The 27,750-nt window shown below is 42.0% G+C and overlaps 1 protein-coding gene and 1 pseudogene across 1 annotated transcript; one reads left to right on the top strand and one right to left on the bottom strand.

The window, feature by feature from the left end:
• Positions 1-2,573: 2,573 nt before the first annotated feature.
• LOC142091654 (olfactory receptor 6B1-like) lies at positions 2,574-3,489 on the bottom strand. The gene is given in 2 exon segments (XM_075171050.1): positions 2,574-2,693; positions 2,695-3,489. Coding segments are annotated over 2 exon segments (915 nt in total).
• Positions 3,490-12,231: 8,742 nt separating this feature from the next.
• LOC142091653 (histo-blood group ABO system transferase 1-like) lies at positions 12,232-26,642 on the top strand (annotated as a pseudogene).
• The last annotated feature ends 1,108 nt before the right edge of the window (positions 26,643-27,750 follow it).

Genomic DNA, 27,750 nt, shown 5'->3' with positions numbered 1-27,750 from the left:
TTAGATTGCTGCTAGACACCTCTAATCCCTTAGACATAAACCGTTGACCAAGTCTGAGACTAGGGGTAGATCCAGCCGCACCTAGACTCCTCTCTGAGAAGGAGTTTAGAAAGCAAGGGGGTCTACTCTGAACCTCATAATTCAACGGGAGGGTCTCCTCACCCTTTTTGTATTAGACATAAACCGTTGTCCAAGTGTGAGACTAAGATTGGATCGAGCCACATCCCACCTAAGCTCCTTCAGGTGTTTAGAAAGCAAGGGGGTCTTCTCTGAACCTCGTGACTCAACAGGAGGGTCTCCCTTACCCTTTTCATCCTCGGTCTCTGTATAAATCATTCTAGTTCAATTCTAACATGGTTTTCCTTTGTATACTTAATCCATGTAGTAAGTGATAGAGTGAACCTTGCCATCGAATTCTGTTAAGTCGCGCTTTTATAAATTTCTATTAAAAGCAGTTCCTGCTAATACCTTTGACCGTGATTCTTTAAGCGGCCTCTAAACCACTCATTCGCAACAACAATGAAATGACTAGTTCAGTGGGTAAGGGGAGAGCAGTGCATGTTTTTTACCTTGACTTTAGCAAGGCTTTTGACACTGTGTCCCATAATATCCTCATAGATATATTCATGGAGAGTGGGTTACATAAGTGGACAGTGAAGTGGATTGAAAACTGGCTGAATTGCCAGGCTTGAAAGGTTGTGATCAGCGGCACAAATTCCAGATGGAGGCTCGTCACTAGCAGTGTGCCCCAGGGGTCAACACTGGAGTGAGTATTTTTTAACATATTCATTAATGACCTGGATGATGGGACAGAGTGCACTGTCAAAAAGTTTGCATATGATACAAAACTGTGAGAGGTGTTTGCTAAACTAGATGGTTGTGCTCAGAGGGACCTTGACAGGCTGGAGAAATAGGCAGATAGGTATCTTACGAAGTTCAGCAAGGGGAAACGCTAAGTCCTGCACTTGGTTGTGACCAGCCAATGAACCTGGTTGTGACCAGCCAATGTGACAGTGAGCATATTATAGAGAACGGTAATAATATTCATGGTTGCATTGTGATTCATCTGGGTATTCCAATTGCTACTCTCTGCTATGTGCAGTTTATACTTGTATTGTGATTTAAGAACATTGTTGTATCACGCTAAATCAAAATCCTGTGTAATGTCTTATAACTTCAAATAAGACATTAAACGGTCCATGTGAGGAATATCTAAAAGAACATGGTCAGAGAGCGTTAGACTCTGACACTGTGGAGGGATAATCCCATTCACCAATACTTTATGGGGACCTGTTGTCTGGAAAGCACCTTTGCGAAAAGGGGCCTGTGTATCCACGTGGACAAGAAGTTGAGAACCGATGCAGCCTTGCAAAAAGAAAGCCAACAGCTTTTTCAGCTGCATTAGAAAGAACATAGACAGCAGGTTGAGGGTCATGGTCCTTACACTCTAGTCAGTGCTTATGAATCCACATCTAGCATACTGTGTTCAGTTCTGGGCTCCGTGGCATACAAAACACATGGAAATACTGGAGCAAGTCCAGAGAAGGGCCATTAAGATGATTAAGCAATTGGAGTATCTTCCATATGAGGAAAGATTAGGAGAGCTGGGATTGTTTGACGTGGAGAAGAAAGGGCTCAGGGGGAGTCTTGTCAGTATGTATAAATACCTGATGAGAGTAGTAAAGAAGATGGAGCCAGATGTTTCTCAGTGGTGCCCAGCAACAGGGCAAGAGGCAATGAGAACAAACTGAAATACAGGACATTCCTTTTAAACCTAAGAAAAATCTTTTTTACTCTGAGGGCTGTTGAACACTGGAATGGGATTCTGAGGGAGGTTGTGGAGTCTTCATCTGTGGAGATATTCAAAACCTGACTGGACATGACCCAGAGCAACCTGCTGTAGTTGATCTTTATTCAAGCAGGAACGCTGGACTAGATGATCTCCAGATGTCGCTTCCAAGCTCAGCCTTTCTGTGATCCTGACAGTGATCAGACACTGGAATAAGGGACCTAGCTAAGTGATGGCATTTACATCTTTGGAGGTATGCAAACTCACCCGAACAAGTTCCCGATCTAATTGGGCTTGCTTTGAGCAGGAAGTTGGCCTATAGACCTCTTAGATTACCTTCTAATCTACATTACTCTGTGATTCTGTTCTAGATTCTATGATACAGGTGTAGGTTACCCTAAGGACTTCTCAGAATTAGTACTACTAAATAGAGTATCTTTAGTGGGAACAGAGAGAAAAAGTTATTGCCAGCTTAGGGACCTTAGATCTGGATAGGGTTCTGAGACTAAGTAAGGCTTGGACGGGGATAGGAAGAGAGAAACTGGGAGCAGGTTCTGAGACCCGCAGATGTCCTCATTTTCATTTTGCCCTGTTGTTAGGCTCTGTCCCCCGACCACTTGCTTTCCTCATGGGAGGTGGTGCGCATTCCTCTGAACTCTCTCCTCTCTTTCTTCAGGATGTCCCAAATCTCCCAAATCTTAGAGATGAACACTAGGTAATTTATTATGACCTGTAGAAATCACTTTTACAGAGTAGAAAGGGAGTTAAATAAATAAGGAAGACCCTAGATGAAATTCCTAAGAGCAACTTTGAATTCCTGGTTCCTTAGGCAATAGATGACCGGGTTGACAAGGGGTGTCAGGGCAGTGTATACCACAGAAACCAGTTTGTAGGAGCTGAAGGAAATCAATAGCTTGGGGCCTAGCATAGATAAACAGGGAGGCTGTATAGAACACCGTGACCACTGAGACGTGAGAGGCATGGGTATAGAAGGCCTTGTAACACCCCTGGGCTGAGGAAATGCCCAAGACAGCAGAGATGATGCACACATAGGAGACCATAATCACAATGAATGGTACAAGAAGGATGAGCAGGGCCAGTAAGAAATCCATAGGCTCAGCTGCTGACATGTCGGTGCAGGCTAGCTTCAGTATGGGAGAGACATCACAAAAGAAGTGGTTGATGACATTGGGCCCACAGCAGGTCTGACGTGAAATGAAGTAAACCTTCCCTATGGAAATCAGGAAGACACTCATCCAGGAGCAAATGGCCAGACGCGCACAAAGAGTGTGATCCATGATGATTGGGTAACGCAATGGGTTGCAGATGGCCACATAGCAATCGTAGGCCATGACAGCCAAGAGACTGCACTCACTGCAGGCCAATGCCAGGAAGAATAGCTGAGCCATGTAGCCTGTGAAGGAGATGCCTTGTCTCTTTGTCACCAAGCTCACAAGCACTTTGGGCACTGTGACGGCAACGTACCAGATCTCCAGAAAGGAAAGATTGCCCAGGAAAACATACATTGGCTTGTGAAGCTGGAGATTTGTCGAAACAAGCACAACAATCATTGCATTTTCTGTCACTGTCAGCACATAAGCCAGGAAGAACATAAAAAAGAGCAGCAGCTTGATTTCCTGTTTACCTGGAAAACCAACCAGAATTAATTCGATCACATGGGTCGGGTTATTTGAGGGCATGCTGAGAATCATACAGAAGCTGCTATAGACTTTGCAGGAGAAGCAGATGTAGCAGCAGTTTGAACATCCTCTCAAGCTAGCTTGTATGCACAGACCGTGACTTGAAAATCTGTGTTTGCAATGAGAGCTGCCTGGATTGAGAAAAAAAAAAAGTGATACATAATGAAAAAAAACCAACCAATGGCAACAACATAGCAACTTCACAAAGTACTATTGAGGCACAAAGGGTATATTCTAAAGTAGACTGCAGGATTTTTCTAGGACCGTATTTTGTAAATACAATTAGGATCCTGCTCACACAACTGTGAGTTACATTTCTGATCCAGACCTCAAGCATCTCATGATGCTAACACAGCATGATCTGAAACGTGCTAGATTCATGAAAGGATGGAAGGCTTAGGATAATTTTTTTCCATAGTCTGTTGGTTTACATGAGTTTTTCACCCAACCTCCACATTCCGCCTCATCTGAAACTCACCCAGATACTGTTGTAACACTATTCTGGGCACTGATCTTTAGTGCCTCTGAACTATTAGGGACACAATTAATTAAGCCATTTCACTAAATCTTAAGGTTAGTCATCCTTGTGTAAGTCAATTTCTTCACAGAACGATTAATTGTTTCCTGTAAATGCCTATTATATCATTTCTAGATGTACTTCCATCTGTGCTGTTGTTAGTCTTTAAGATTGAGACAGGCACCTGTGTCTGCTTAAATGCGGTAGGTGGATCTCCTCGTGACTAATCTGGTTATGTAGTGAATATAAAAGTTAATGGAGAGACACAAACACTGTTAAGAAGTGACAATATCTCATAAAGCACAATACAATTAATGAATCTACCTTCTCAAAGTGTTGGTCTTTCTCCTTTGACTAAAAGAGGACATTCAAATATGAAGTTAACCTGTTCTAAGTAAACAGTGTGGAATTAATCACACTGTGGGTGTCTAAATTGTGTATTAGTGATTCAGGGTACCTAACCATAACCATGTTTTGTGATGCTGTAGATATCTTGTCCTTTCAGCTCTCAGTCTGGAAGATGATGAGATTTCCCTAGGTTCTGTGTCACACGTGGCAGGAATTTGTGAAACATTCTAGCACATCTGAAATACTTTCCTATGGCTCTGTTTAGGCTCTTGAATCCCACCTTCAGTGTCCATATGTGAGACGTGTAATGTCTTTTGCATGCTGTAGTTATTTGGGTCATTCATACAGAGCAAAAACTCTACAGGACATTCAGAACTTTTTGGAGTGACACCTGCCAGGTAGAGAACAAAGGGCCTCTCAAAACATCACCAAGAGCCTATGCATGGACCAAATTAATCCCTAATTAATACAATCTGTGACTCTAAACAGTGATTCACCTGGCCTTATATAACATTGTCAGCTCATGTCCAGCTTTTCATCCACCATTTCCCTGAAGTCCTTCTTGGGAGGGCTGCTCTCAATCCCTTCATCCCCCAGCCTGTATTGATACTGGGGGTTGCCCCAACCCAGGTGCAGGACCCTGCACTTGGCCTTGTTGAACCTCATGAGGTTCACACAGGCCCAGCCTGTCCAGGTCCCTCTTATCCAAGACATCTGCACAGTGCCTGTAAGTTTCTTATACCCTTAAGTTTCTACATCCTTCAGAAGCAAGAGCTGAAAGCTGGGTGGCATTATCTTCATCATCCCTCAACAAAAACATATTTTTAGACAATCCCTGCTGTCTCACTTCTTAATCATACCTAGCACAGAAGAGGAATTCCGGAACTTAAACACAGGCAGCTCTAGTGCTGTTTTAGACCTTTTGTGGTACTCTGCCTGGCCTTCATAGATCTTCTGCGGGTCCCGTGTTATATCTGCCAACTCCAAGTGAGTGGTTAAGATATCGCTGGCAGCTAAAATTGCACTATCTCACTCTACATAGGTGCCTGAATATCACCATGAGTGCCTAAAGTGGAGTAACTTATATGCAATGCTAGCTGTTTAAGCTCTGATTATAGTCATATAACTATACATAATAAAGTGGAAGCGTAAGCCATATAATATGGGGCCTGTGTGAACCATGGGGCCAACCATATCCTGGGCTGCATCAAAAGAAGCGTGGCCAGCAGATCGAGGGAGGTGATTCTGCCCCTCTACTCTGCTCTGGTGAGACCCCACCTGGAGTCCTGAGTCCAGCTCTGCAACCCTCAGCACAGGAAAGACATGGACCTGTTGGAGCGGGTCCAGAGGAGGGCCATGGAAATGATCAGGGGGATGGAATGCCTCTCCTATGAAGAAAGGCTGAGAGAGTTGGGGTTATTCAGCCTGGAGAAGAGAAGGCTTCGGGGAGACCTTATTGCAGCCTATCAGTACTTAAAGGGGGCTTATAAGAACGATGGGGACAAACTTTTTAGCAGGGCCTGTTGTGACAGGACAAGGGGGAATGGTTTTAAACTAAAAGAGGGTAGATTTAGACTAGATATAAGGAAGAAATTTTTTACAATGAGGGTGGTGAAACACTGGACCAGGTTGCCCAGATAGGTGGTAGATGCCCCATCCCTGGAAACATTCAAGGTCAGTTTGGATGGGGCTCTGAGCAACCTGATCTAGTTGAAGATGTCCCTGCCCATGGCAGTGGGGTTGGACTAGGTGACCTTTAAAGGTCCCTTCCAACCCACCTATGCTATGATTCTATGATAAACTGCAAAAGGCATTTATTTTTACTAACTCTATTGAGCGACTAAGTTTAGTTACAATGAGTCTGACCTATCTTCTGGATTCTTTAAGTGAGGTGACAGAAATCCCATGATTAGACACAACCAACATAAATGCACAAACTCACTGTTTCACATGCAGATAACTTGTAAATGCTTACATGCATCTATTATGCTATATTTGTAGTAAACTGCGAGGTTAATCCCTTTCACTAATGTGCTATGAGAGCACACACACACACACGCACACATATTTAGCTATCCATTCATCTATGCTTATAGCAACATATCAACACGGTCTAGCTGATAATAATCTTTCTTTCTATATATGTATTAGATATATGTTTCTAATATAAGATTTGGGCAGACAGAAAAGGATATGCTGTACTAAAAGAGTGTAGATTGAACATACCTCCATTATTTCCATGGTGGGAAGACTGTTTTTCCCCATGACTTCTTAATTGCCCACTTCAATATTCTACTGTTCCTCCATATCTCTGTCTGTCTATCTATATGCATAGCTGTGAAGAGAAATAAAAGCAAAAGTATTTCATAGCTTACATGTGAATATAAACACGTGTATGTGTAGGTGTGTATGTTCTAGAATTAAATATTTGTGTGCAATATTTCTTAATATTTCTTAAACATGTCATTTCTTAAACATTTCTTAAAAATGTCTTTTTTTTTTACTTCTCAATTAAAGACACTTTAGGGAAATGTGATTATCAAAAAATGACAAACAATTCTCGTCAGATTAGTTCAATTTGGGATCAGAAGATCTGATTCCATCCCTTACTTAGGCAAAACTTTGCCCACTGTATGCAAAAACTTTATGGTGCCAATGAACCATGAAGCTCTACACAGGAGACACTGTCAGAGAGATTTGATAACAGCCTGCTCTGTTGTAAGTCACAGGCAGGGAAAATCTCATGTGAGGTCAATTTCAAGATGGCTACACTTTACTCGTAAGAGGAGTCTCACCAATCCAAATATTAAATACAGATTTTAATCAATGAATTCTACAGAAGATTCCCTCTCCATAGCATGAAGCACCTGAAGTAGACTCTAAAATAATTCAGGTGAATTGTATTCGAAGAGTGGTTGACAACAGAGACATTGACAATAGAGATAAACTATGGAAAGGGGCTGTGCTGTTGGTATTGACCTCAGGACGTACACTTAGGGGAAATTAATCTCATGGTACCCAACTCTGAGGAAGAAGGAAGAAAGGAAAGAAGGGAAATGATAAAAAAGTGAAAAATTAAAAAGTGGAAAGGCAGGAAGGAGGGAAGGAAGGAATAGAGGAAGGAAGGACAGAGAGTGAGAGAAGCTGTTTCTATAATAAATGTGCATTAACATAAATGCTAAAACACAAAACACTACTTACTTGAGAGAAAAGGATAAAGATTAACATACCAGCCTATTTTTTTCTTGATGCTTGTTCTAAATAACTGATGATGAAAAGAAAAAGAAATGTCATTGGAAAAATGTCTTTTAAAGCATGAAAACAGAAATTTGCAGGAAAAAAAAATGAAGTTTCATATAAAAAATAATTGAAATAATTTTCTATGGAAGTTAGAGATCAAGAAATAGACAAGGCTAGGAGAGCACTGTTTCCTCTTCTGTGGCATGGGAAAAATGAACCTCTTTCTCTTTAGGGACCAATGTGAGGTCTATATGTTGAGTTGCTCCTCATTCTCCAACATGAGAGGTTGGAGACTCCTGTGGTCAGTGACACTGCTCTCATTTTTTTCAACTAGATCAAAGTTGCAGTACAAGAACCTTTACTTTGAGAACTGATAAGCAAATCAGATCCACACAGAATCTGCGCCAAAGGGAAAACACTGGTTTATACTTGCGATAGGCAGGATTTGGCTCCTCTATTTATATATTTACACGACCTAGTAATCTAGAATTTCCTTTATCTGTCTCTTTTGAATGGGTCATTACAATGAGATTGACTACTTCTTAGACTCCATGGACTGTATTTAGTGACTCTCCCTTGACTGGAAAGAAAACTACCATGGTTAGCCTGGTATATACTAAAGGAGTAAGCCCCATATTACTTATGGGCATACAGTAATATTTTGTATGTCTTAGGGTATTTGACACTTCTGTACAAGACATATGTTAAATTATGCTCTTCCTTACTGGGAGCAGGAAGCCAGGTGTGATGCTCTGGGGCACCTAAAATGTCAATACCTAATGACATATAGGCACACGAATCCTATCCTTACCTTCTATAAACTCATAGAATAATTTATGCTGGATAGGTCCTCAGGAGATCTGAAGTACAACCTCCTGCCCAAAGCAGGTGCAGTCTAACGAATACTACGTTGAGGAGGGTAAACAATTCCCTTGATTTACTGTCTATGGTGCTGTTTATACAGCCCAGAATACAGTTGAGCTGCTTTGCTGCCAGGGCACTCTGAAGACTGATGCTCAGCTTGCTGTCTACCAAGACTCCCAGATCCTCTTCCGCAGAGCTTCTACCTAGCCAGTCAGTCCCCTGCTTGTGTCATTGCCAGGGGTTATTCCTTGCCACATGCAGGAATTTGCATTTGTTTGCATCCTGGTTGAATTTCATGCAGTTCCTATTGGCCAAGTCTTCCAGCCAGTCTATGCCCCTGAGTATCTTTCCCCTCTCCCTCCCCCAGTTTGGTGTCATCTGTAAACCTGGTGGGTAAGCACTCCTTCACCTCTTCCTGCAGTATTTCAGGGTAGAGTAGACCCACTGACTACTCCAGAGAGAATATGACTCATTGACCACTACTCTCTGAGCCTGATAATCCAACCAGCCTTTTTATCCATCTAGTTGTCCATCCATCCAGACTGTAAAGCCATAACTTGGCTACAATACAATGGAAGACAGTGTTGAAAGTCTTGCTAAAGTTCATGTAAATGGCATCTGCTGCTCTTCCTTCATCCACAAATCCAGTGATTTCATGACAGATACAGGCTGGCCAGGAATAATTTACTTTTGGTAAATTTATGCTGACTGCTCCCAGTCACCTTCTTCTTCATAGGACCAAAAGTGTGTTCCAAGAAGAATTACCCCATGATTTTCCCAGGAGCAAAAGTGAGGATGTTGAATGGTCTGTAGTTTCTCAGATTGTCCTTTGAAGATGTTCACATTACACCCAAAATTTGTTGCAGCAAAGGAAGCAGCGCTATTTTTTGTTCACTTCATCTGGTTGCCACAGTTGCACTTGCCTGCTATAGAACCTGAAAGTTTATCCCGCAGTAAGTCTATGTATACAAAGGTAATTTTAAACAAGTCCAGAGAGAGATGTCTGTGTTATGAGTACCCGCATTGAGATACATGAGTCCCAATGATGGGTCTTTCCTGACTTGCTGCCCATTTTACTCAGACTATTCTCAGACTTTAGGGTAGTGGAGGTAACGTGTATGAGGTGAATATCACTGCCGTGCTGATGGACACAATTAAATTGCCTTTAATGGGTAGAAATCATAACAGCTGGGACATGACAAGAGAATTGCTTCATTTAGCTGCCCATAGAGAACTGCAGTCTGTAGAATGCTGTTGGCATAGCCACAGGTGTAGGATGCCAATGCAAACTGATGGCATCCTTTTTTGACATCTTGGTGAGGTAGAACAGTGGGTTACCAATGGCCATGAAGCAGTCATAAGCTGTGACCACTATGAGGAAGTACTCTCTGGTGACAAAGAGAGGAAACAACATCAGCTGGGCTACCGATCGCCACAGGAAATGACCTGCGTCTCAGCAAAGAAGCAGTCCAAGGAGTGGCAATGGCAGAGGGGTGGCAGAGGTCCCCAGAGGGCAGATGGAGAGGTTCTTGAGGAAGTATGTTGTTTGGTAATAGATGAGTGTTTATACCAATTATAACAGTCATGGCATTCTTTCCCAAGGGCGTAGTGACATACAACAGTAGGAAGACCATGAAAAAAGATCTGCAGTTCTAGCTGATTTTGAATCCTGTCCGTGTGGACTCGGTCACCATGCAGCAATTTTCCATGACAGGTGCCTGATGAAGAACAAAAGTTAACAGAATAAAGTTGAGTTCATGTTGGAGTTACTTCTGCTTTCTACCTCAGATGAGAGGTAAAAACAGCCAAGTATTTATTCGTGTAAGTGTATGTGTATAAATTCATTCCTATATGTAATACACATATATATACACATAAGTTATATACCTGTGCATATATATCATGATATGTAAACATAATACATTACTTACCTTTTTCCATATTATTGTCAGAAGTTATTTTTATCTGTAGAATTAATAAGACAAGAAATAAACAAAAGAAAACCAAGGAATAAATTTAACTTTGCCCCTTCCAGCTTTTTGCTTTCCTTTTTGAAGTGGGAATTGGTGAAAGTAGAAAAGATCATAGTAAATGAAGAACCAAGTGAAAATTCAGTATAGTTCCTAATCTCTTTTTATTTCCAAAGAAGTTTTAATTGAAATTGAAAATTTCAATACTGCAATTAAAATTATTCTAACTCCCTTTGAACTCAGACGTACCAATGAAGCCATTTTTTCTGTTAACTCAACTGTTCTTGTGATTAAAAGAAAGCAGATTATCTTTCTTTATTTTATCCAGCCATCACTGAGGACTTGGCTTCTATTCTGTTCTAATTTATGGGCTCATATTTCTATTCCTAAGCTCATATTTATATTCATATTCATGATCACCTTAATCTAAGAAAAAAAAAAAAACTGAGTTTATATAAGGAGAAACGGTGGTTTTTTTCTTTGTTCTAAGTGTAAGTATGTATAGCAAATATTGCTTACTGTATCTTTTGTTTTCTTAACATTCATATCTGAGGCAACTGTCTAGCTTCCCTGTATGGCTATTAGAGAGAAACAGGCAATTCCAGAGAACAGTCATCTAAATACCTGATTTATTAGAAGAGTAGTGATTTTAAGAAGTGTTCAATTTATTGTAGAAGTACTGTGCAAGACTGCTTCAGATGAAGTCATCTCATAGTATTTAGACATAAACAGATAATACCAATTTGAACTTCATGTTTCTCAGAATTAAATTTCATTTTCCTGCCTTCAGTTACTTAAAAGGGGCCAAAAGAGGTGGCAAAATACAAATGTGCAATACCATTTTATAGCTGTGTCGTAGTCTGTCTGACTTCTGCTGCTGTTCAAGAAGGCTAGAGGTCTCCTTTAGTCCCTGTGTCATAGCTGCTAGCCTTTGCAATTTTCTTGGATTTGCTTCTTCCTACATGTCGTGGTTTAACCCCAGCCAGCAAATAAACCCCACGCAGCCACTCACTCACCCCTCACCACCTCCGGTAGGATGGGGGAGAGAATCGGGAGGGCACAAGTAGGAAAACTCCCGGGTTGAGATAAAAACAGTTTAATAATTGAAATAAAACAAAGTAGAACTAATAATAACAATGAGAACAACAACAATAACAGACTATACAAAGCAGGCAATGCACAATGCAACTGCTCACTGACCGCCGACCACGTGTCACGAACGTGGGGCGAGACCCCCCACACCCCTGGTTTTTATACTGAGCATGATGTCACATGGTATAGAATACCCCAATGGCCAGCTGTGTCAACCACCCCGGCTAGGCTCCCCCACCCCCCACAGGTTCCCTTGCAAGTGACAGGGCATGGGAGGCTGAAAAGAGAAACCAAAAGTCTCCCCGGTGCAAGCACCACCCAGCAACAACCAAAGCATCAATGGCCTATCAACACTCCTCTCATACCAAACCCAAAACACAGCACACCCCCCCAAGCTACTGGGAAGAAAGTTAACTCTGTCCCAGTTGGAACCAGGACACTAGAAATATATTTCAGGGGGAAAAATGAATAAGTCATTAAGTAAATATAAAAATAAAAATCCATTTCAGTGGTTCATATGAAGAATACCAATATGATCGCCATTGCAAATCCTTTGTGAGACTTTGCTTTGTTCCTCTTTGCTTCTGGCTGCTTCTGAAAATGCTTTCTTTGAAAGCATGTGACTTAATAGGTGTAATTCCTTAGAATAATTTCCTTTCCAGTGCTTTCTTCAGAAAAACCTTCACATCTTTGTTTCTCAGGCTAGGGGTGATGGGGTTTAACATGAGGATGAAAAGACAGTACGACATGGACATTAATTTGATCTGGTCCGGTGAAGAGGAGTCAGAAGGAATGGCATACATTTCAAACGTTGTGCCAAAATACAGTGTTACTGCCATAAAGTGGGAAGCACAGGTAGAGAAGGCTTTCCTCCTGCCTGCCTGAGAAGTGATCCTCAGGATGGTGGAGATCATGTTGCAGTAGGACACCAGGATCACACAGCACAAAGTGATAATAAAGAAAGAGGAGAAGGAGAACAGCACAATCTTATTGACAAAAGTTTCACTGCAGGAGAGCTTTAAGAGTGGAAGGAGCTCAGAAAAGTAGTGATCAATCTCATTGGACCCAGGGAAGTTCAGCTGAAAGATTAAACAACTGGTATGTGTGGTGTATGATTGCACAGACCCTCACATATACATGCACAGAATCCTTTATTGTTACAATACTGGAGCCTTTATCATAACAGGGCAGTCCCACAGTCTCTCTCTCTCCATTGCTTCACCCCTCCTGTTGCTCTCCAATTCCCTTCACCTGTTTTGGCTCTTGAATCAGCTGGTACTCATTGCCTCTTGAATCAGCTGGTACTCATTAGGCCACACCTCAGGGTAACCACAAGCAGCATTCCTAACTGAGAGCTTTTACATTTTGATGTTTACAGTTTCCTTACAGAAGGGACAACTAAGCCAGGTGTTCAGGTCTTTTCTCAGGCATATGTACGCGCCTGCTAGTTCTCAGCGCACAGGCCAAAGTCCTATCTGATCTTCACTGAAACTCCCAATTCTACAATTCTTCTCCACAGGTATGTACTGCAATGTCTAAACCGCCTCAAAGGTTTAAACCAGAACCAGCAAGTAACACCCTCCAAGACATGATAGTCTGGTAGAGGAGAGGATTGCAGATGGCAGTGAAGCAGTCGTAAGACATTGTCACAAGAAGAAAGCATTCAGTGGAAACAGAGAGTCCTCCAAAGAAAAAACGAGTTGCACAGCCATTATAGCAAATGCCTTTGTGCTCTGCGCAGGACCTTGGGGGCAACACTGTTGGCATAACAGACATCTATGAAGGCAATATTACCAACAAAGAAGTACATAGGTGTAGTGTAGAGTGCACATAAGTGTAGGCCAGGCAGACAGTCAGAAATTTTGGGCCTGAGTACGAGCTAAAGCTCAAAGTTGCCACAAACAAATGTTTTAAATGGGTGAAAGTTCCTTTAGACACCAGAATTCTCAGTCTAGTCCAACTTTTATTTCAAAGTATGGGCAAACAAAAGTAATAAAGGAACAGTGAAGCACTCCAGAGGAGACCACAGTTAAGTTGTCAGGCAGGCCTGTATCTACATTGGCAAATAACTTCAATTTCTGACTTAGCCCAAGGAAACCTTGGGTTGTCCATTGATCACACCTGTATGCTTCATGCAGTTACAGAACACAGAACTCATACACTCAGTTTCATGCAAGTGGAGCAACACTTTTCTGGACTGTAACACAACTTGTAGTTACTTCAGACATCAGACAGAGCCCAGGTAAGACCTGGGTGAAACACTATGATATGACGTGTATGTAGCAATCAACCTTATGTGGGTTTAATCCTGTCCAATGCAGAGCCAAGTAACTTTGTACCACTTGATCTGGGGGACCCTGGATCACTCGGGGTGGGGTGTTATTAATAGCATACTTGTAGACAGACTTTGTGTTTGTTGTGTTTATTGATGCACTGATGACATATATGCCCATAGCTGGAATGACGGATAGACATTTAGAGTTGTACCAAACAGAATCAAAGTCATACATAATCAACTTTGGACACAGTACTTTTGGATGCCTGGAGACCAAAGCAGGAGGATGACATTCAGGAAAGGTGGGTATTTGTAAGTCTGATGGTGACCTGCTAGTTCTCATACCCTCTTCCTGCTTCCCAGTGTTCTGTTTAATTAATGCTCCTTCAGGGATGTAAATAGTGACAAAACAGGTGCAAGAGAACTCTGCAAGACATTAAGTCATTTTGCATATCTGACCACTTAACTCCACTTTTATGCCTTATTTTCTTGTTACCATTCCCCTACCATTTCTTTAGCTTACATCTTTCATTATTTCTCTTACAGTTTCTGTCTCCTAGCAATTTAAATTAGGGGTAAGCTTCACCTCACCTCATTTTAAGCGTGTAGGGCATAGAAACCTAAACCTAACCTCACAGTCTGATTCTTTTAATAGTTAAGGGTGACAGTCACATCATTTTCAGATAGATAAATGGAAATAGGTCACATGAAGACTCCCTAGAATTGTCTGGTTATCTCCATTGATGGTAAACATATTGTAGTCTGGTTGAATAGCTCATCGTGTGAACTTAGGCATAAGGAACTTTACTTCAAGTTACTGACTGACCCCGAGTCACTAGTCTGAACCTACCTGCAAATACTGAAAAGCAGCAGGTAACTCAGAGTTATCTTTCTCACTCCAACCTTCTCTGCATTATTTGTGGTTCATTCAAAAAACGCCAGTTGTTATGCATCCAACTATGGCATACTTTCTATACAATCACTGGAATTGAACAGAGTGGCACCAACAGAACAGATTCATCTTACGTAGGACTTGAATCATGCTTTGGAAGCAACTGTCTTTTCCTCCAGTAAATGAAGAGAAAGACTCAGACAATGGGCCTACTGTCTTCGGCATCCATTAGCTCTGGTGAATCTAGGCTACTGACTCTAAAGGTCCCCCCTAAGATTAAATTAATTATGTCTTGAAAATGTTTATTTCTCTCCTGTGACTACAAAAAGTATCTTAAGTTCAGTGCAATTGGAAATGTCTGCATTACAGATATTTGCGCAGCTAGGACAAATAACTCCTAACAAAAATGCCCACCTTCTAAGAAAAACATCTCCGTATCGGAAGTCTAGGCGGTCACCTTCTTGCTCATCAGAAATCTCTGTGTTGCAGTGTTAGGGAATAACTGGTTGTCGCAAGTTTCTTGTTGTTTCCCCATTACTCAGGAGGCAGCACTCCCACATGAGGTAAAGAACTGGGTGGAGGCCCATCATTTGGACCTGAGCCCAGCTGCTGGCACAGGGTTGACATACAGAAAGGATTTGTTGCACTGATACTGGTTCAACAGATGTGTGAGGAGAGATGAAGCAGAAGAGGAAGAGAACAGGAGCTGCTGAAGCGGAGGGACTGAAAGCACCATAGATGAGTACTGTGGCTGGGGGTAATTAATAGGTTGGGGCTAGGGCATGGTGGCTAACAAAGGTGGTTACAGGTGGAAGGGACGCTCAAGAGCAACTGAGAGCAGGGGAAGGTGATATGGACAAACAAAGAATGCCACAAAGAGTCTTTTCAGAAGGCTGGCAGAAAGAAAGATTTGACTGAACCACAGCTGTGAACAGCCACAGAATGGATGGGGAAGAGAAGCTGACCTAGAGAAAGGGACTGTGACCTTCAACTTAGAAAGACAGAGAACTGCACAGGTAAGAGACGCAGTAGAAAACCCAAGGAATCCAGGTCAAAAAGGAGAGCTAGACAGGAAGAAAGCATGAATAAGAGAAGATAAGGAGCAGAGTGGGCACTGGCCAGGAAAAGAAGAAAACCTGATCCAGAGAAAATCTGAACGGAGAATTATTTGTTTCATAGAATCATAGAATAGTTTGGGTTGGAAGGGACCTTTAAAAGTCATCTAGTCCAACTCCCCTGCCATGGGCAGGGAGATCTTCAACGAGATCAGGTTGCTCAGAGCCCTGTCCAACCTGATCTTGAATGTTTCCAGGGATGGGACATCTACCACCTATCTGGGCAACCTGGTCCAGTGTTTCACCACCCTCATTGTAAAAAATTTCTTCCTTATATCTAGTCTAAATCTACCCTCTTTTAGTTTAAAACCATTCCCTCTTATCCTGTCGCAACAGGCCCTGCTAAAAAGTTTGTCCCCATCGTTCTTATAAGCCCCCTTTAAGTACTGATAGGCTGCAATAAGGTCTCCCCAAAGCCTTCTCTTCTCCAGACTGAGTAACCCCAACTCTCTCAGCCTTTCTTCATAGGAGAGGTGTTCTATCCCCCTGATCATTTTCGTGGCCCTCCCCTAGACCCGCTCCAACAGGTCCATGTCTTTCTTGTGCTGAGGGTTTCAGAGCTGGACTCAGACTCCAGGTGGGGTCTCACCAGAGCAGAGTAGAGGGGCAGAATCACCTCCTTCTATCTGCTGGCCATGCTTCTTTTGATGCAGCCCAGGATACGGTTGGCCTTCTGGGCTGCGAGTGCACATTGTCAGCTCATGTCCAGTTTTTCATCCACCAGTACCCCCAAGTGCTTCTCGGCAGGGCTGCTCTCAATCTCTTCATCCCCCAGCCTGTACATCCCCCCAGTTTGTACATTAATAAAATGGTACACTGTACTACCATTTTAAAATGAGAGCTCAGTCTGTGGAATATCTATTGTAAATACCTAGTATCTAGTATAAATACCTAGATGTACCTCCATTTCTCCACCCCAGTCCCCTCACAGATAAACAATTCACCTCTAGGTACTTTTTATCCAGTGGTCACAGTTCTACTACATCCAGACCTAAATTTGATATTTCTGATATTGTTATCTGACCTTGGACTTATATAGTATTACTGATATGGTTACCTAGGAGCTGTTGGCCTTGCAGGAATCTGGTCTCTAAAAAGTCCCCAACACCCTTTCTATTACCTGTGAATCTTGGTCATTTCTCACAAAACTCCCCTTAACCAACTACGAAATCCAGCCATCCTTCACAGCACTATCTGTAGTTTCTGTCAGATTGCCACACTCTTACTTGTAATATGCAATTTCTTATGTCTTGTACAGTAGTTCTCCACATCTTGTTCAGTTAGCTTAACCTCAGGGTAAGGCATAGCCAGCATCCTAGTCATTTGCCTGGAGCCTTGCCAATATGGGTCACTCTACACTTTTGGGCAATTTTTCCTGGAGTGTCTTGAGCAGAAAGATGTGGCCACTGACATTAATTCTGCCCTGAAATTACAGACATTGATTGAAAGATCAGAATATTCTATTAAAGAAAATGCAAAGCAAGGAGAAGAAACTCTTTCACAGAATCATAGAATAATTTAGTTTGAAAGGGACCTCTGGAGTTGGATCTAGTCCAATCCCCTGCCCAAAGCAGGGTCAACTAGAGCAGGTTGCTCAAGGACTTGATTAGTCAAGTCTTAAAAACTTCCAAAGATGGAACTTGCACAACCTCTCTGGGCAACCCATTCCAGTATTTGACCACTCTCATCACTTAAAAAAAAGAATTTAAAACTCCTCGTATGTGATTGGAATTTTCCAAGTTCCAACTTATGTCTATTCCCTCTCATCCTATTGCTATGCACATCAGAGAAGAGCCTTGCTCCATCTTCTTTGTATCCTGCTCCCATCAGGTAGTTCTAGATAGCAACAAGGTCCCCCTTAGCCTTTTCAGCTTAAAGCTGAACAGGCCCCATTATGTCAGCCTCTCTTCCTGTTTCATGTGCTCCAGCCCCCACTAGCTTGTTGGCCTCTGCTGGACTAATCTCTTTCTTGTCCTGGGGAGCCCCAAACAGGACACTGTGCTGCAGATGTATCTCCCAAGTGTCAAAGAGAGGGAAAGAATCTCTCCCATTTACTAATGGCTACACTCTTACTAATATAGCCCATGATGCAGTTACTTTTCTTTGCAGTAAGTACACACTGCCGACTCCTGTTTAACTTGTTGTCCGCCAGCACCCCTTTTTAGTCAGTCAGCCCCCAGCCTGCCCTGTTGCATAGGGTTACTCTGGACCAGGTTGCACCTGCCTTTGCTGAACTTCATGTGGTTCCTGTCAGCCCATTTATCCAGCCTTTCCAGGTCCTCTGAATGGCAGCCATGCCCTTTGGCATGTTGTCCGCTCCCTCCAATTTGGTGTTGTCCACAAACTCACTAAATAACAAATTCTGAATATGGAAGCAAGAAAAGGTTTAATCTGGTAGTTTACCAGAACGAAACACTTCCATATTTTTAAACAAAAAAATGCTTCATTTCCTTTAACTGAGCCATATTTCATCAGTTTCTTTTACTGCCTTATAAATTATGCATTTCTGATCCCCACTGTTCTTTTGACTTAGGTTTCCCCTCTTCACCTCTCTTACAATACACACAGTCATGTTACTCTCTAGAAATGGATAAATACATTCACAGTGGCACACACTATTCTTTAAAGAGTCTAGCATGTGTGACTGAAGGAGAAATAAACTTTAACTCCAATAAAATGATATGAGAAAGAGAATGCATTATTTTTGTAACTGATTGAAATTTAAAAGGATCCAATATGAGACAGTAATTCCCCCCTCGCCCCCCCAAAAAAAAGTTAATATGGCTAGACATATCTTTCTGTGTATGTGTGTATGTGATTCTTTTTATATCTCTGTCTTAGCCTGCTTAATCTATTACTTTTTGTAAGTTTTTCCACTTTATAGAACCTAGTTTTCCTACTGGAAAATCTAGGAATCACAACTGGTGGGTTCTCATTTGGTGACCCATCTATAGGAATCTGCATAAACAATGAGAATGCACAGCAGTGTCATCTTCACTGCGATGTGTCCTATGTACTCTAGAGTGCAGGCATGCAGACATACACCCATGAGTAAACTACAAACTGTATTGAAGATGTTTGACCTTATTGGACCAGACGCTCACCATGTAGAAGTAAAATCAAATTTCCTGAAGATGCACTACAGGAACAGACCTGCTGAAAAGAATCTTAAAATAGATTATTTTGCATTCAACCCTAGTTAGACCAGCTGAGTAGTATGTCTGAGGAACATTAGTTAGATATAGTTAACATTGTATATAGAGATGAAGTAATATAAATCCTATCATAGTGTTTGTGATGGAGCCTAACTGACTGGGTACCCATTGACATGGGATCAAGGAGGAGTACTGCTGAAACACATAAGGATCTCTTGTGGGGCTCATCCCTCCTGCCATGAAAAAGAAAATCTGAAACTGCTGTGCCATGAGGTATTTATGTGTCTTTTATTTCTCTGTCATTTACAGACAAACAGACTTAAGTGAAACATCTCTAATGCTTCCTCGGTAAGGGCAAGTTCTCTGGCTTCATTAACGTGATATTACATTGTTCTCATGACTATGTTTCTGGCACATACAAGTCAGGACAGCTGAGAACAAGGCTGAATGAATAGGAAAGGATGCCTATTTAGAGAAGGTACTCTTCCAGAAACCATTAAAAAATGCAATGATGCAGAATCTTTCGTTTGTTTGCTTTCAGAAAGGAAACTGGGAAATTATGGTGAATGCTGCAATGTTTTCAGTTTACTTAGAGCTTAAATCATTTTTTCCCTCCCCTGCCACCACCTATCTCAGAAGCTAAAAAAGAAGAGTCCTTGGCTGATGCTATTTTTAGTGATAACAGTCAGCATTCCAGGTGATTTGTAAATGTCTGTAAAAGGGACATTTTAGGTCAGTGGGATGAATTTTTTTCTGGAATTGCCTATTCTAGAGCCATTGGTTCTAGAAAAACAGTAGAGGAGAGATGGACATACGGGAGAGAGTTCAACACAGGGCCAGAAGGATGATGAAGGGACTGGAACATCTGTCCTATGAGGTAAGGCTGAGAGAGCGGGGACTGTTCCGTCTGGAGGAGAGAAGGCTTGGGGAGTAACTTATCAATGCATATAAATACCTGAAGGGAGGGTGCAGAGAAGACAGAGCCAGGCTCTTTTCAGTAGTGCCCACTGCCAGGACAAGAGGCAATGGGCACAAACTGAAACACAGCAGGTTCCCTCTGAACAGCAGGAAACACTTTTTTACTGTGAGGGTGACTGAGCATTGGAAGAAGTTAGCCAGGGAAGTTGCAGAGTCTCCCTCTTTGGAGATACTCAAAAACTGTCTGGACATGCTCCTGGGCAACTGTCTGTAGGTGTCGCTGCTTGAGCGTGGGGGTTGGACCAGATAACCTCCACAGTTCTCTTCCAACCTCAACTACTCTGTGATTCTGTGAAAAATCATAGATGACAAATTAATATTTAGATGACTGAACTCTGGTATTTATTTAACTTAATTTCAGATGTATAAATTTAAATATATATATTCCACATTTAATGTTGCCTTAATTTTGTTTTTCCTCCCAGTTTTTAAGTTTCACCACTACAAACCTAAAAGGAGGGAGTTCATTTTTTCTCCTGGGAGTTTCTGAGGAATTTTGTTCTTTGTTTTGTTTTTTGTTCTGTTCTTGGACTTCTCTAGTCATATTCAGGAAGATCATTCTAAGCTGAAAACTTCACCTGACTCTCTAACTACTGATAATGTTTTTGACAATCCACATTATGCACAAACTCATACACACTTAGGCACACACCTTCCCACTATTAACTTGGGAACTGTTTTGGAACTATTCAGATGCAAAATAATCTCATATTATCCTTTACCGTTATCTCAAATTTTCCTTTTGCATGTAGTGATCTACAGGCCCTCGGGACTGCATGGATTGCTTCCAAATAGTGTCTGTGTAAAGTAATTCAGAAACACATTCCTGTAACTGGGAGGACTCTGGTTATACATGAGTCAGTGTATTGAAACAAAAGCCTAAGCACATCCTGCAAGGGATTACCCTGAAGGATTTCTTGCTTGGCCTCATGCCATCTTATGGTGTGTGTGAAGAATAGCTTCTTCACTTCAAATACAATACAACACAGCTGCCCTTTCCCAAAGTTTACAGAGAACTGCCATGGAATCTTTAGTGTAAAATATAGGCCTGTGTGATTATTATTCTTTTTAAAGCAAACTGAATCTCGTCATCTTTAAGACTCAAAGATTTCTCTTTCTCAGTCTGTATCTCCAGCCTATGGTGAAACTGAACACAAACACGAAAGATGCAAGCACACATAGAATAAAGGCACAGTGGCTACCAAGATTGACCCAAACAGAGCAGAGAGCAGTGTTTTCACATAAGCAGGACTCACGTAAACAACTCAGCCTGCCTGATCCTATTCCTCTTTCCTGTTCATTGGAGCTATAGCTCACAAGAGGACAAACACACCTGCTCATTCTGCGGTTCCACAGGGATGCGTGTGTCTGTGAGCTCCTCGAAGCCTAGACCAGACAGTAGCTCTGTCCAGACTTAATGCCCAGACCTTGGGTCTCACTTATCCAGTTTCCAACTCCGACCTCTAGTCTTTCCAGATTCTGGTCTCCTCCTGCTCACAGGCTTGATCAGTTTGACATTTGCTGACATATCCATCTGTGCATGCACAGACTAGAGGGCAAGGTCACATGGAAAATAAATAAGCATAGAGTCCAAAAAGAAGATAGGACAGACGGCAGTGATCAGGCTCAGGGCTTAGCCAGACTAGCTGAGTGACCAACAGCCTGTTTATACAAGACTGGGCCCTATTATCCACCACCTTTTCTCCATTTTCACACATTTGTTCTCCCCAGTCTCTCTCTATTCCTCTCTTTCTCTGCTTTGGCTCTTCGGCTAAATATAAACATTGCACATTCCCACAATTTGCCTCAGCCCATCAGTCGCTGACCTAAGAGTTCCTTTCTTTGTTATTGTTTTAATAATCTACAGCTCATTAAGGTTTGTGTGTCTGAGTTTTAATTGATTATTTCCTTTGTTTCTTGTCCTTGCCTTTGATGTTGAATAGCCATTAACCAGATATCCTCTCAAACCAGGAATCTTTACATTCCACATATCCTTACAATCGCTGCTATTCTTGTTATTACTATTATTGGATTATAGTGATAATGAATGACCATGTACATTATTCTAAGGTTATATATTTTTTCTTTTCTGCAGGATATTATATCCTCAGCCGCTTCTGACAAAACCACGGTAAGTTTGATTTTTTAAATCTGTAAGTATTGAAAAGAAAAAGAAGTTGTATCAAGGATGATTATTCTTAAATAACTCCAGAGATTTGTCATATAGATACTTTTTAGGTTATGTGATGAAAGATTCATCTGTACACAACACAAAGGAGCACAGATGGACAATGGGACGCAGGGAACCCCAGTAGCCTAATAAGAGAAACCATCACAGTGTAAAGGTGCCTACCAAGGCTGTAACAGGAGAGCAATCGGACTCATTGTCTGGGGATGAAATCTATTAAGATGAGTCAAAGGAAGAGGCTCTCTAGAGCAGCTTTCAGACTGAGAAGAGTTACTGCCTACAAAAGCATGGGATGGCAAGGGAAGACCATTTTGGGATTATGCAAGACTGATTATGGGATGTTGAGAGGAGGAAACACAAGTGGAGAAAGGGAGGGATCAAGGTGGTTTGGGGAGGAACAGGTATGGGAAAATAAAGGGATAAGGTTATATAAGGGGGTGGTTGCATGTAAAGGCATGCTGGTCAGTATACTTGTGTGGCAATGCCCTGTACCTGGTCAGCACAGTCTACCCTGTGTTCTCACTAAGCTCTATTTCTACCTATCTTCCTAGGTAAGAGGTTCTTTTGTGTGCACGTATTTGTATGGAGGCCTAAACACCAGCAACTACAATCAGACCATGGGTTGGGGACCTGTGTGTCTGCAGTGCCTGCAGTTGGAGAGACGAGAGCACGTGAAAATTTAAGTGCTAGCGACTCTAGTTGCACCACAGGTCATAGGGGCCTGTGCATCTGTGGTCCCAACAACTGGAGTGAGTGAGGATGTAAGTGCTAGCAACTGGCTTGGGGCCCACAGGTCATGGAGGCCTGCATGTCTGGGATGCTGGCAACTGGAGAGACTGGAGTGCATGCATATTGTGTGGGTACATATGTCAGGGTGTAATAGCTAGCAAATGCCAAGCTGTACTTGCTGGCAAGCAGGATAAGTGATTTGGGAGGTAGGTATTGAAGTGGCCATAAGCCTGCTTCATATACTGGAGAGACCAGATGGCCTGAGATTTGGCTATTGGAGGGACCAGGAGGTCCAAGCCAACTACTGGAGAGACTGTAAGGTCTGAGGGTTGCCCGAGAGACCCATTTGCATGTGTGTGTCTGTGTGTGAGCCAGCTGGAGATGAGAAGATCCACAGACCAGCTACTCAGTAGACTGAGTGTCTAAGGCCAGTTAATAGAGGAATCTACCGTGACTGTGTTTGTGCATGTGTGAGCATGGGGGATCAATACTGCGTATGTGTCAGTGCCAGTGAGCACGTGGGCTTGCAAGGTAACTGGGAGGCCGGGGATCCAGGGAGAATTACTGAATAATTCTGCAAGGCCAGCTGCTGGAGGGATCCATGTTGTATATACGTACACATATATATCTGTGTGCAGTATATATGTTTATATATATTTTTTACTAAAGGCCTATCATCCTCAGTAGTTGAAAAGGGGGATAGGATGACATTGTTAGTGCTGTTTGTGTTTGCATGAGTGCTGTGTTTTCTGTCTGTATTATCTGTGTGGCCAGACATATATGTGTATGTTGTGTATGTATGCCTATGTGTGTCTTTATTGGGAATATATTCTCAGCCTTGCTACTGGTTGGACCAGGGGACATTGAGCTGCAGCAGCCTTGCCTCTACTGGGCTACCAGATTCAGCAGCTCCCCTAACAATATCTACCTTCAACTAATGATGCTAGATTTCCCTTTATACTCAGTAAGTATAAATAGGCAATTCTTAGGTGTAGTTCATCCAAATATTTAAAATAAGGTGGAGGAGTTTCCCTGGAAGTGCCTATTTCTTGCCACTGACTATGAGTGTGGCCTAGATTGCTCATATGCCTGTGTCTGCACTGAGGAAATTAGAAGTTATCATAAGGTCTCCCATGCAGTGCAAGGATCGTATGTGTCTGCATCTAGTCTCTTAGGCTCCCTTTACAGTAAATTGGGAATTGTAAATATGTCTATATACTTGTGTTATGAGAAGGTTGATTATACCATAGAAATGCTTGTTTCTCTTCACTTACAATAATGGATCCCTGACAACTTGTTCAGATGTGCACATCTACAATATTTGGGTAGAAAAATGCCTTCAGAAATATATTTGTTCCGTTTTATAACATATGAATAATCATACAGATAAATTTAATCGGTGTAGGGGCTAAGGGACTCAATAGTCAGTGGCACCTCCAAAAGGTGATCCAAACCATCTCAGCAGTAAATTACATTCTGCCAATTTTGGTTTTCTCCGTATTTTCAAATTAACTCAGGGCTCAAGCCCATACTTGTGTCTAAATTCCTTGATTGCGTGTGTTGTTTACACGATTGCTTGCCCTCTGGATATATGCTGGACTGAACCAATACACTCTCTGGATGTTAAAATTGCATGAAAGAATGAAATGCTGTGTGGACACAAATGGTTTAGTTCACATGGCTCTGTGAAGCTGAGCTAGCAGTCAGGTATGGTAATATAGAGTCAGGTGTAGCTGTAACTTCCCTGTCACCAAAGGCTGAACTGGGAACACAGGTTCTAAACTTACTCCAGTTCTTTTGCAGTTAGATACTTTGTAGAGAAACAAATATTTTAGAGGTATCTGACTTATTTTAGGTGTCTACTCCAGGATAAGATGACTCATATCTCAGATTTCACTGACAGTACTTTCTTGACCCCTAGTGATTTCAAAGGGAGTCTGGGGTGATTAACCCAAAGGTAGACATGTGTGCTGAAGCAGTTTGTGTTTGTCTTCATGAATTCTACAGGCCATCTAAAGACTACCTTCATTCTCAAACTCCTTGCAGGAGGCGGGATGTCCTGGTGTTGACACCCTGGTTGACTCCAGTTGTCTGGGAAGGCACATTCAATAGAGACATCCTGAATGCCCAATATATGCAGAAGAACCTGGTCACTGGAGTGGTCACTTTTGCTGTTAAAAACTATTGGTTTGTCATTTATTTCTTGTCAAATACTTAAACCTCTCACCTGCCAGCTATGCTGCAATACTGCTGGTGGAGCACGAGTGAGAAACGTTCCAAAGACAGAATATAAGCAGCTTTAGACTGGGAGAAATGTGACATGTGAGCGTCCCAACTTCCCAAGTAAGGCAACTGGCTCTGAAAAAGCAGGAGACATTGCCTTGCAAAGGGCAAAAAATATCCTTGGAAATATAACTAGCATTTTGATTCCTTGAGAAGAAAATTCCAGCTCCTGCTATGTTTCTAACAACAAGCTTTGCCTCTAACTTGGGGAAAAAATACAAACATTCTGCAAAGCTGAGATTTTTAATGGGTTCCTGTTACAGTTTAGAGTTAAAATACTAGCTCCAGTAAAATTATTAACCATTAACCATAGCTTGTAAGTTCTGCGGGAGGTTTCTCTTCGAGTTTCTGAGTGAGTAAAAAACTATACTCCCTCTATCTCCACTAAGCATCCCAGATTTAAATAGAGACTTCAGGTATCTCAAGGCAATCAAAATTGTTTCATTGATAATTTTGATCCTCTGTAGAATAGTAAGTTAAAAAGTTAAACTGCAGAAAGAATGACAGGGAGCCAGGGAGCATGTAAGAGTGAAGGGTGAGGAGAAGCATTTATACTATGCAGTGCTATTAGGGAACAGCATGGGGTAGAAGGTATGCATTCTGTACAGTGAGGATGAAAGACCAATGGAGTAGAGAATAGTGAAAACTGAAAAATGGTATAATGTGCAGCAGCATGGGGAAGGTTGAAGGGGCAGCAGCTATGTTAAATAAATAGCACTAACATAGGAAGGGAGCAATGGATAGAAAAGGAGAAACAAAATGAACTTGAAAAGCTGCCATTCTTCAGCAGGAAGCACCCCTCTCCACTCTTTTCCCTTCCTTGTCTCTCAGATATGTCCAGTTCGTAGAAGGGTTCATGAGCTCTGCCAACAAGTACTTCCTTGCTGGGCACCAGGTGAACTTCTACTTGTTCACAGACAATCCTGAGCAGATCTCTCACCTTCACACGGCCTCTGAGAATCACCTCTTTGTCGTCCCTGTCCAGAATCACTCATGGTGGCAGGATATCTTCATGAGCCGTACGGATATCATCAGCAGATACATTCGCAGCCAATTCCAGTATGAGATCAACTATCTCTACTCCATAGACATTGATGTCCAGCTGTTTGAACACATTGGTGTGGAGATCGTTGATACACTGGCGGGGACCATCAGCTCCTGGCAGTACGCCACACGTCGTGAGAGCAAATCATATGAGACACACATTGAGTCACAAGCTGCTATCCCTATGGGAGAAGGGAACTTCTATTATACAGCAAGCTTCTATGGGGGAAGTGTGGCCGAGGTCTACAAACTGACCAGAGCCTGTTTTAAAGGGGTCATGGAGGACAGAAAAAATGGCATTGAAGCTAGGTGGCATGAGGAGAGCCACCTCAACAAGTATCTCCTGTATCACAGGCCCACGCGCCTGCTCTTCCCAGACTACTACTAGGATGAAGAGCTAAGCCAGCCCTGCATCATCCAGGTGAAGAGGGTGTGCTCTGTGCGCAAGGATGGCAAGAAGTAAACTTCTAAAACAAAGAAAGCAAGAAAGAAGACAAGTCATCAGTGTCAATACAGTAAAACAGATGTGGAAGTTATAAAGTCGTTAATTTACCTGTGTCTGTCTTTCTGCATTTCTGATGCTAATAGGAAGGGTCAAATTATGCTGTTTATTGAGATTTTTCTCTATTAACCTCAGTTTTATTGCAGAGTACAGACGCTAAGAAAGCAATGACCTATATGCCCATTTCTCTTTTCACTCATCTTTGCTTTGTAGTCGTGATACTACTGTCTTCCGTGCTCACGACTCTTGGGAGCCCAGGATTAATCTGCACATGGGCCATGCTGTCCCATCATGTGTTCTTGCCTCTAGATTTTGTAATCATTTAGAGTCATTAGTCCAAGCACTTCTTCCTTTTCTTCTTGCTTATCCTCTAATATATTCAGCATTATTGTTCTAGCCTTTGCTTGTCTTATGCCTCTTTCCAGCCTCTCACGCACCAATTTGTCACAACAAATTGGGTACAGGTCAACTGTACCCATTCATACACCACCAGCAAAGTTAATAAACCCAACAAAATATATTTCAATGCTGTCTTAATCAGCTTATCATAAGAGGTCTGGATGTATTGCGGTGCCAGGAAACAAAAAAATCCTAATGTACAAGTGCCAGTCCAATTAACAGGTGTCTTTGGGACCTTAGAGACACATACCCCGCATAATCTTTCATTCTCCATGGTCTTATAATAAAACAATTCTAACAGGTTAGCATATGACCAGTAATAATATAAACCCAAATACAAAATCCGAGAGCAAACAAAGCTACAATTTCTAAAAACAATCAACAGGTTCAGATTATAGCAACAGGGTCATCAAAGTCTATTTGCGGGGTTGTAGGTTGTACTTCTGTTGACATTTGATCAAAGAAAGTTTATCCAGATCATCCAGCCCTGCTGTGACGGGTGATACACTCTATGTTGTGTCTGAAGGTGGTGTGACCCTTCTGCACTGCGAAGCGCGGATCCAGTTGAGCAGTCCTTGCACATTACTGCAGTATTAGTAACTACCAGTACCTGATAAGGTCCCTTCCAGCACAGCTGAAGCACGCATTTTCACTTGTATACCTTAATGTA

The sequence above is a fragment of the Calonectris borealis genome, chromosome 22 (genome assembly GCF_964195595.1).
Source record: "Calonectris borealis chromosome 22, bCalBor7.hap1.2, whole genome shotgun sequence".
In the NCBI taxonomy this organism is placed as follows: Eukaryota; Metazoa; Chordata; class Aves; order Procellariiformes; family Procellariidae; genus Calonectris; species Calonectris borealis.
This window is presented reverse-complemented; position numbering and strand designations above follow the sequence as displayed.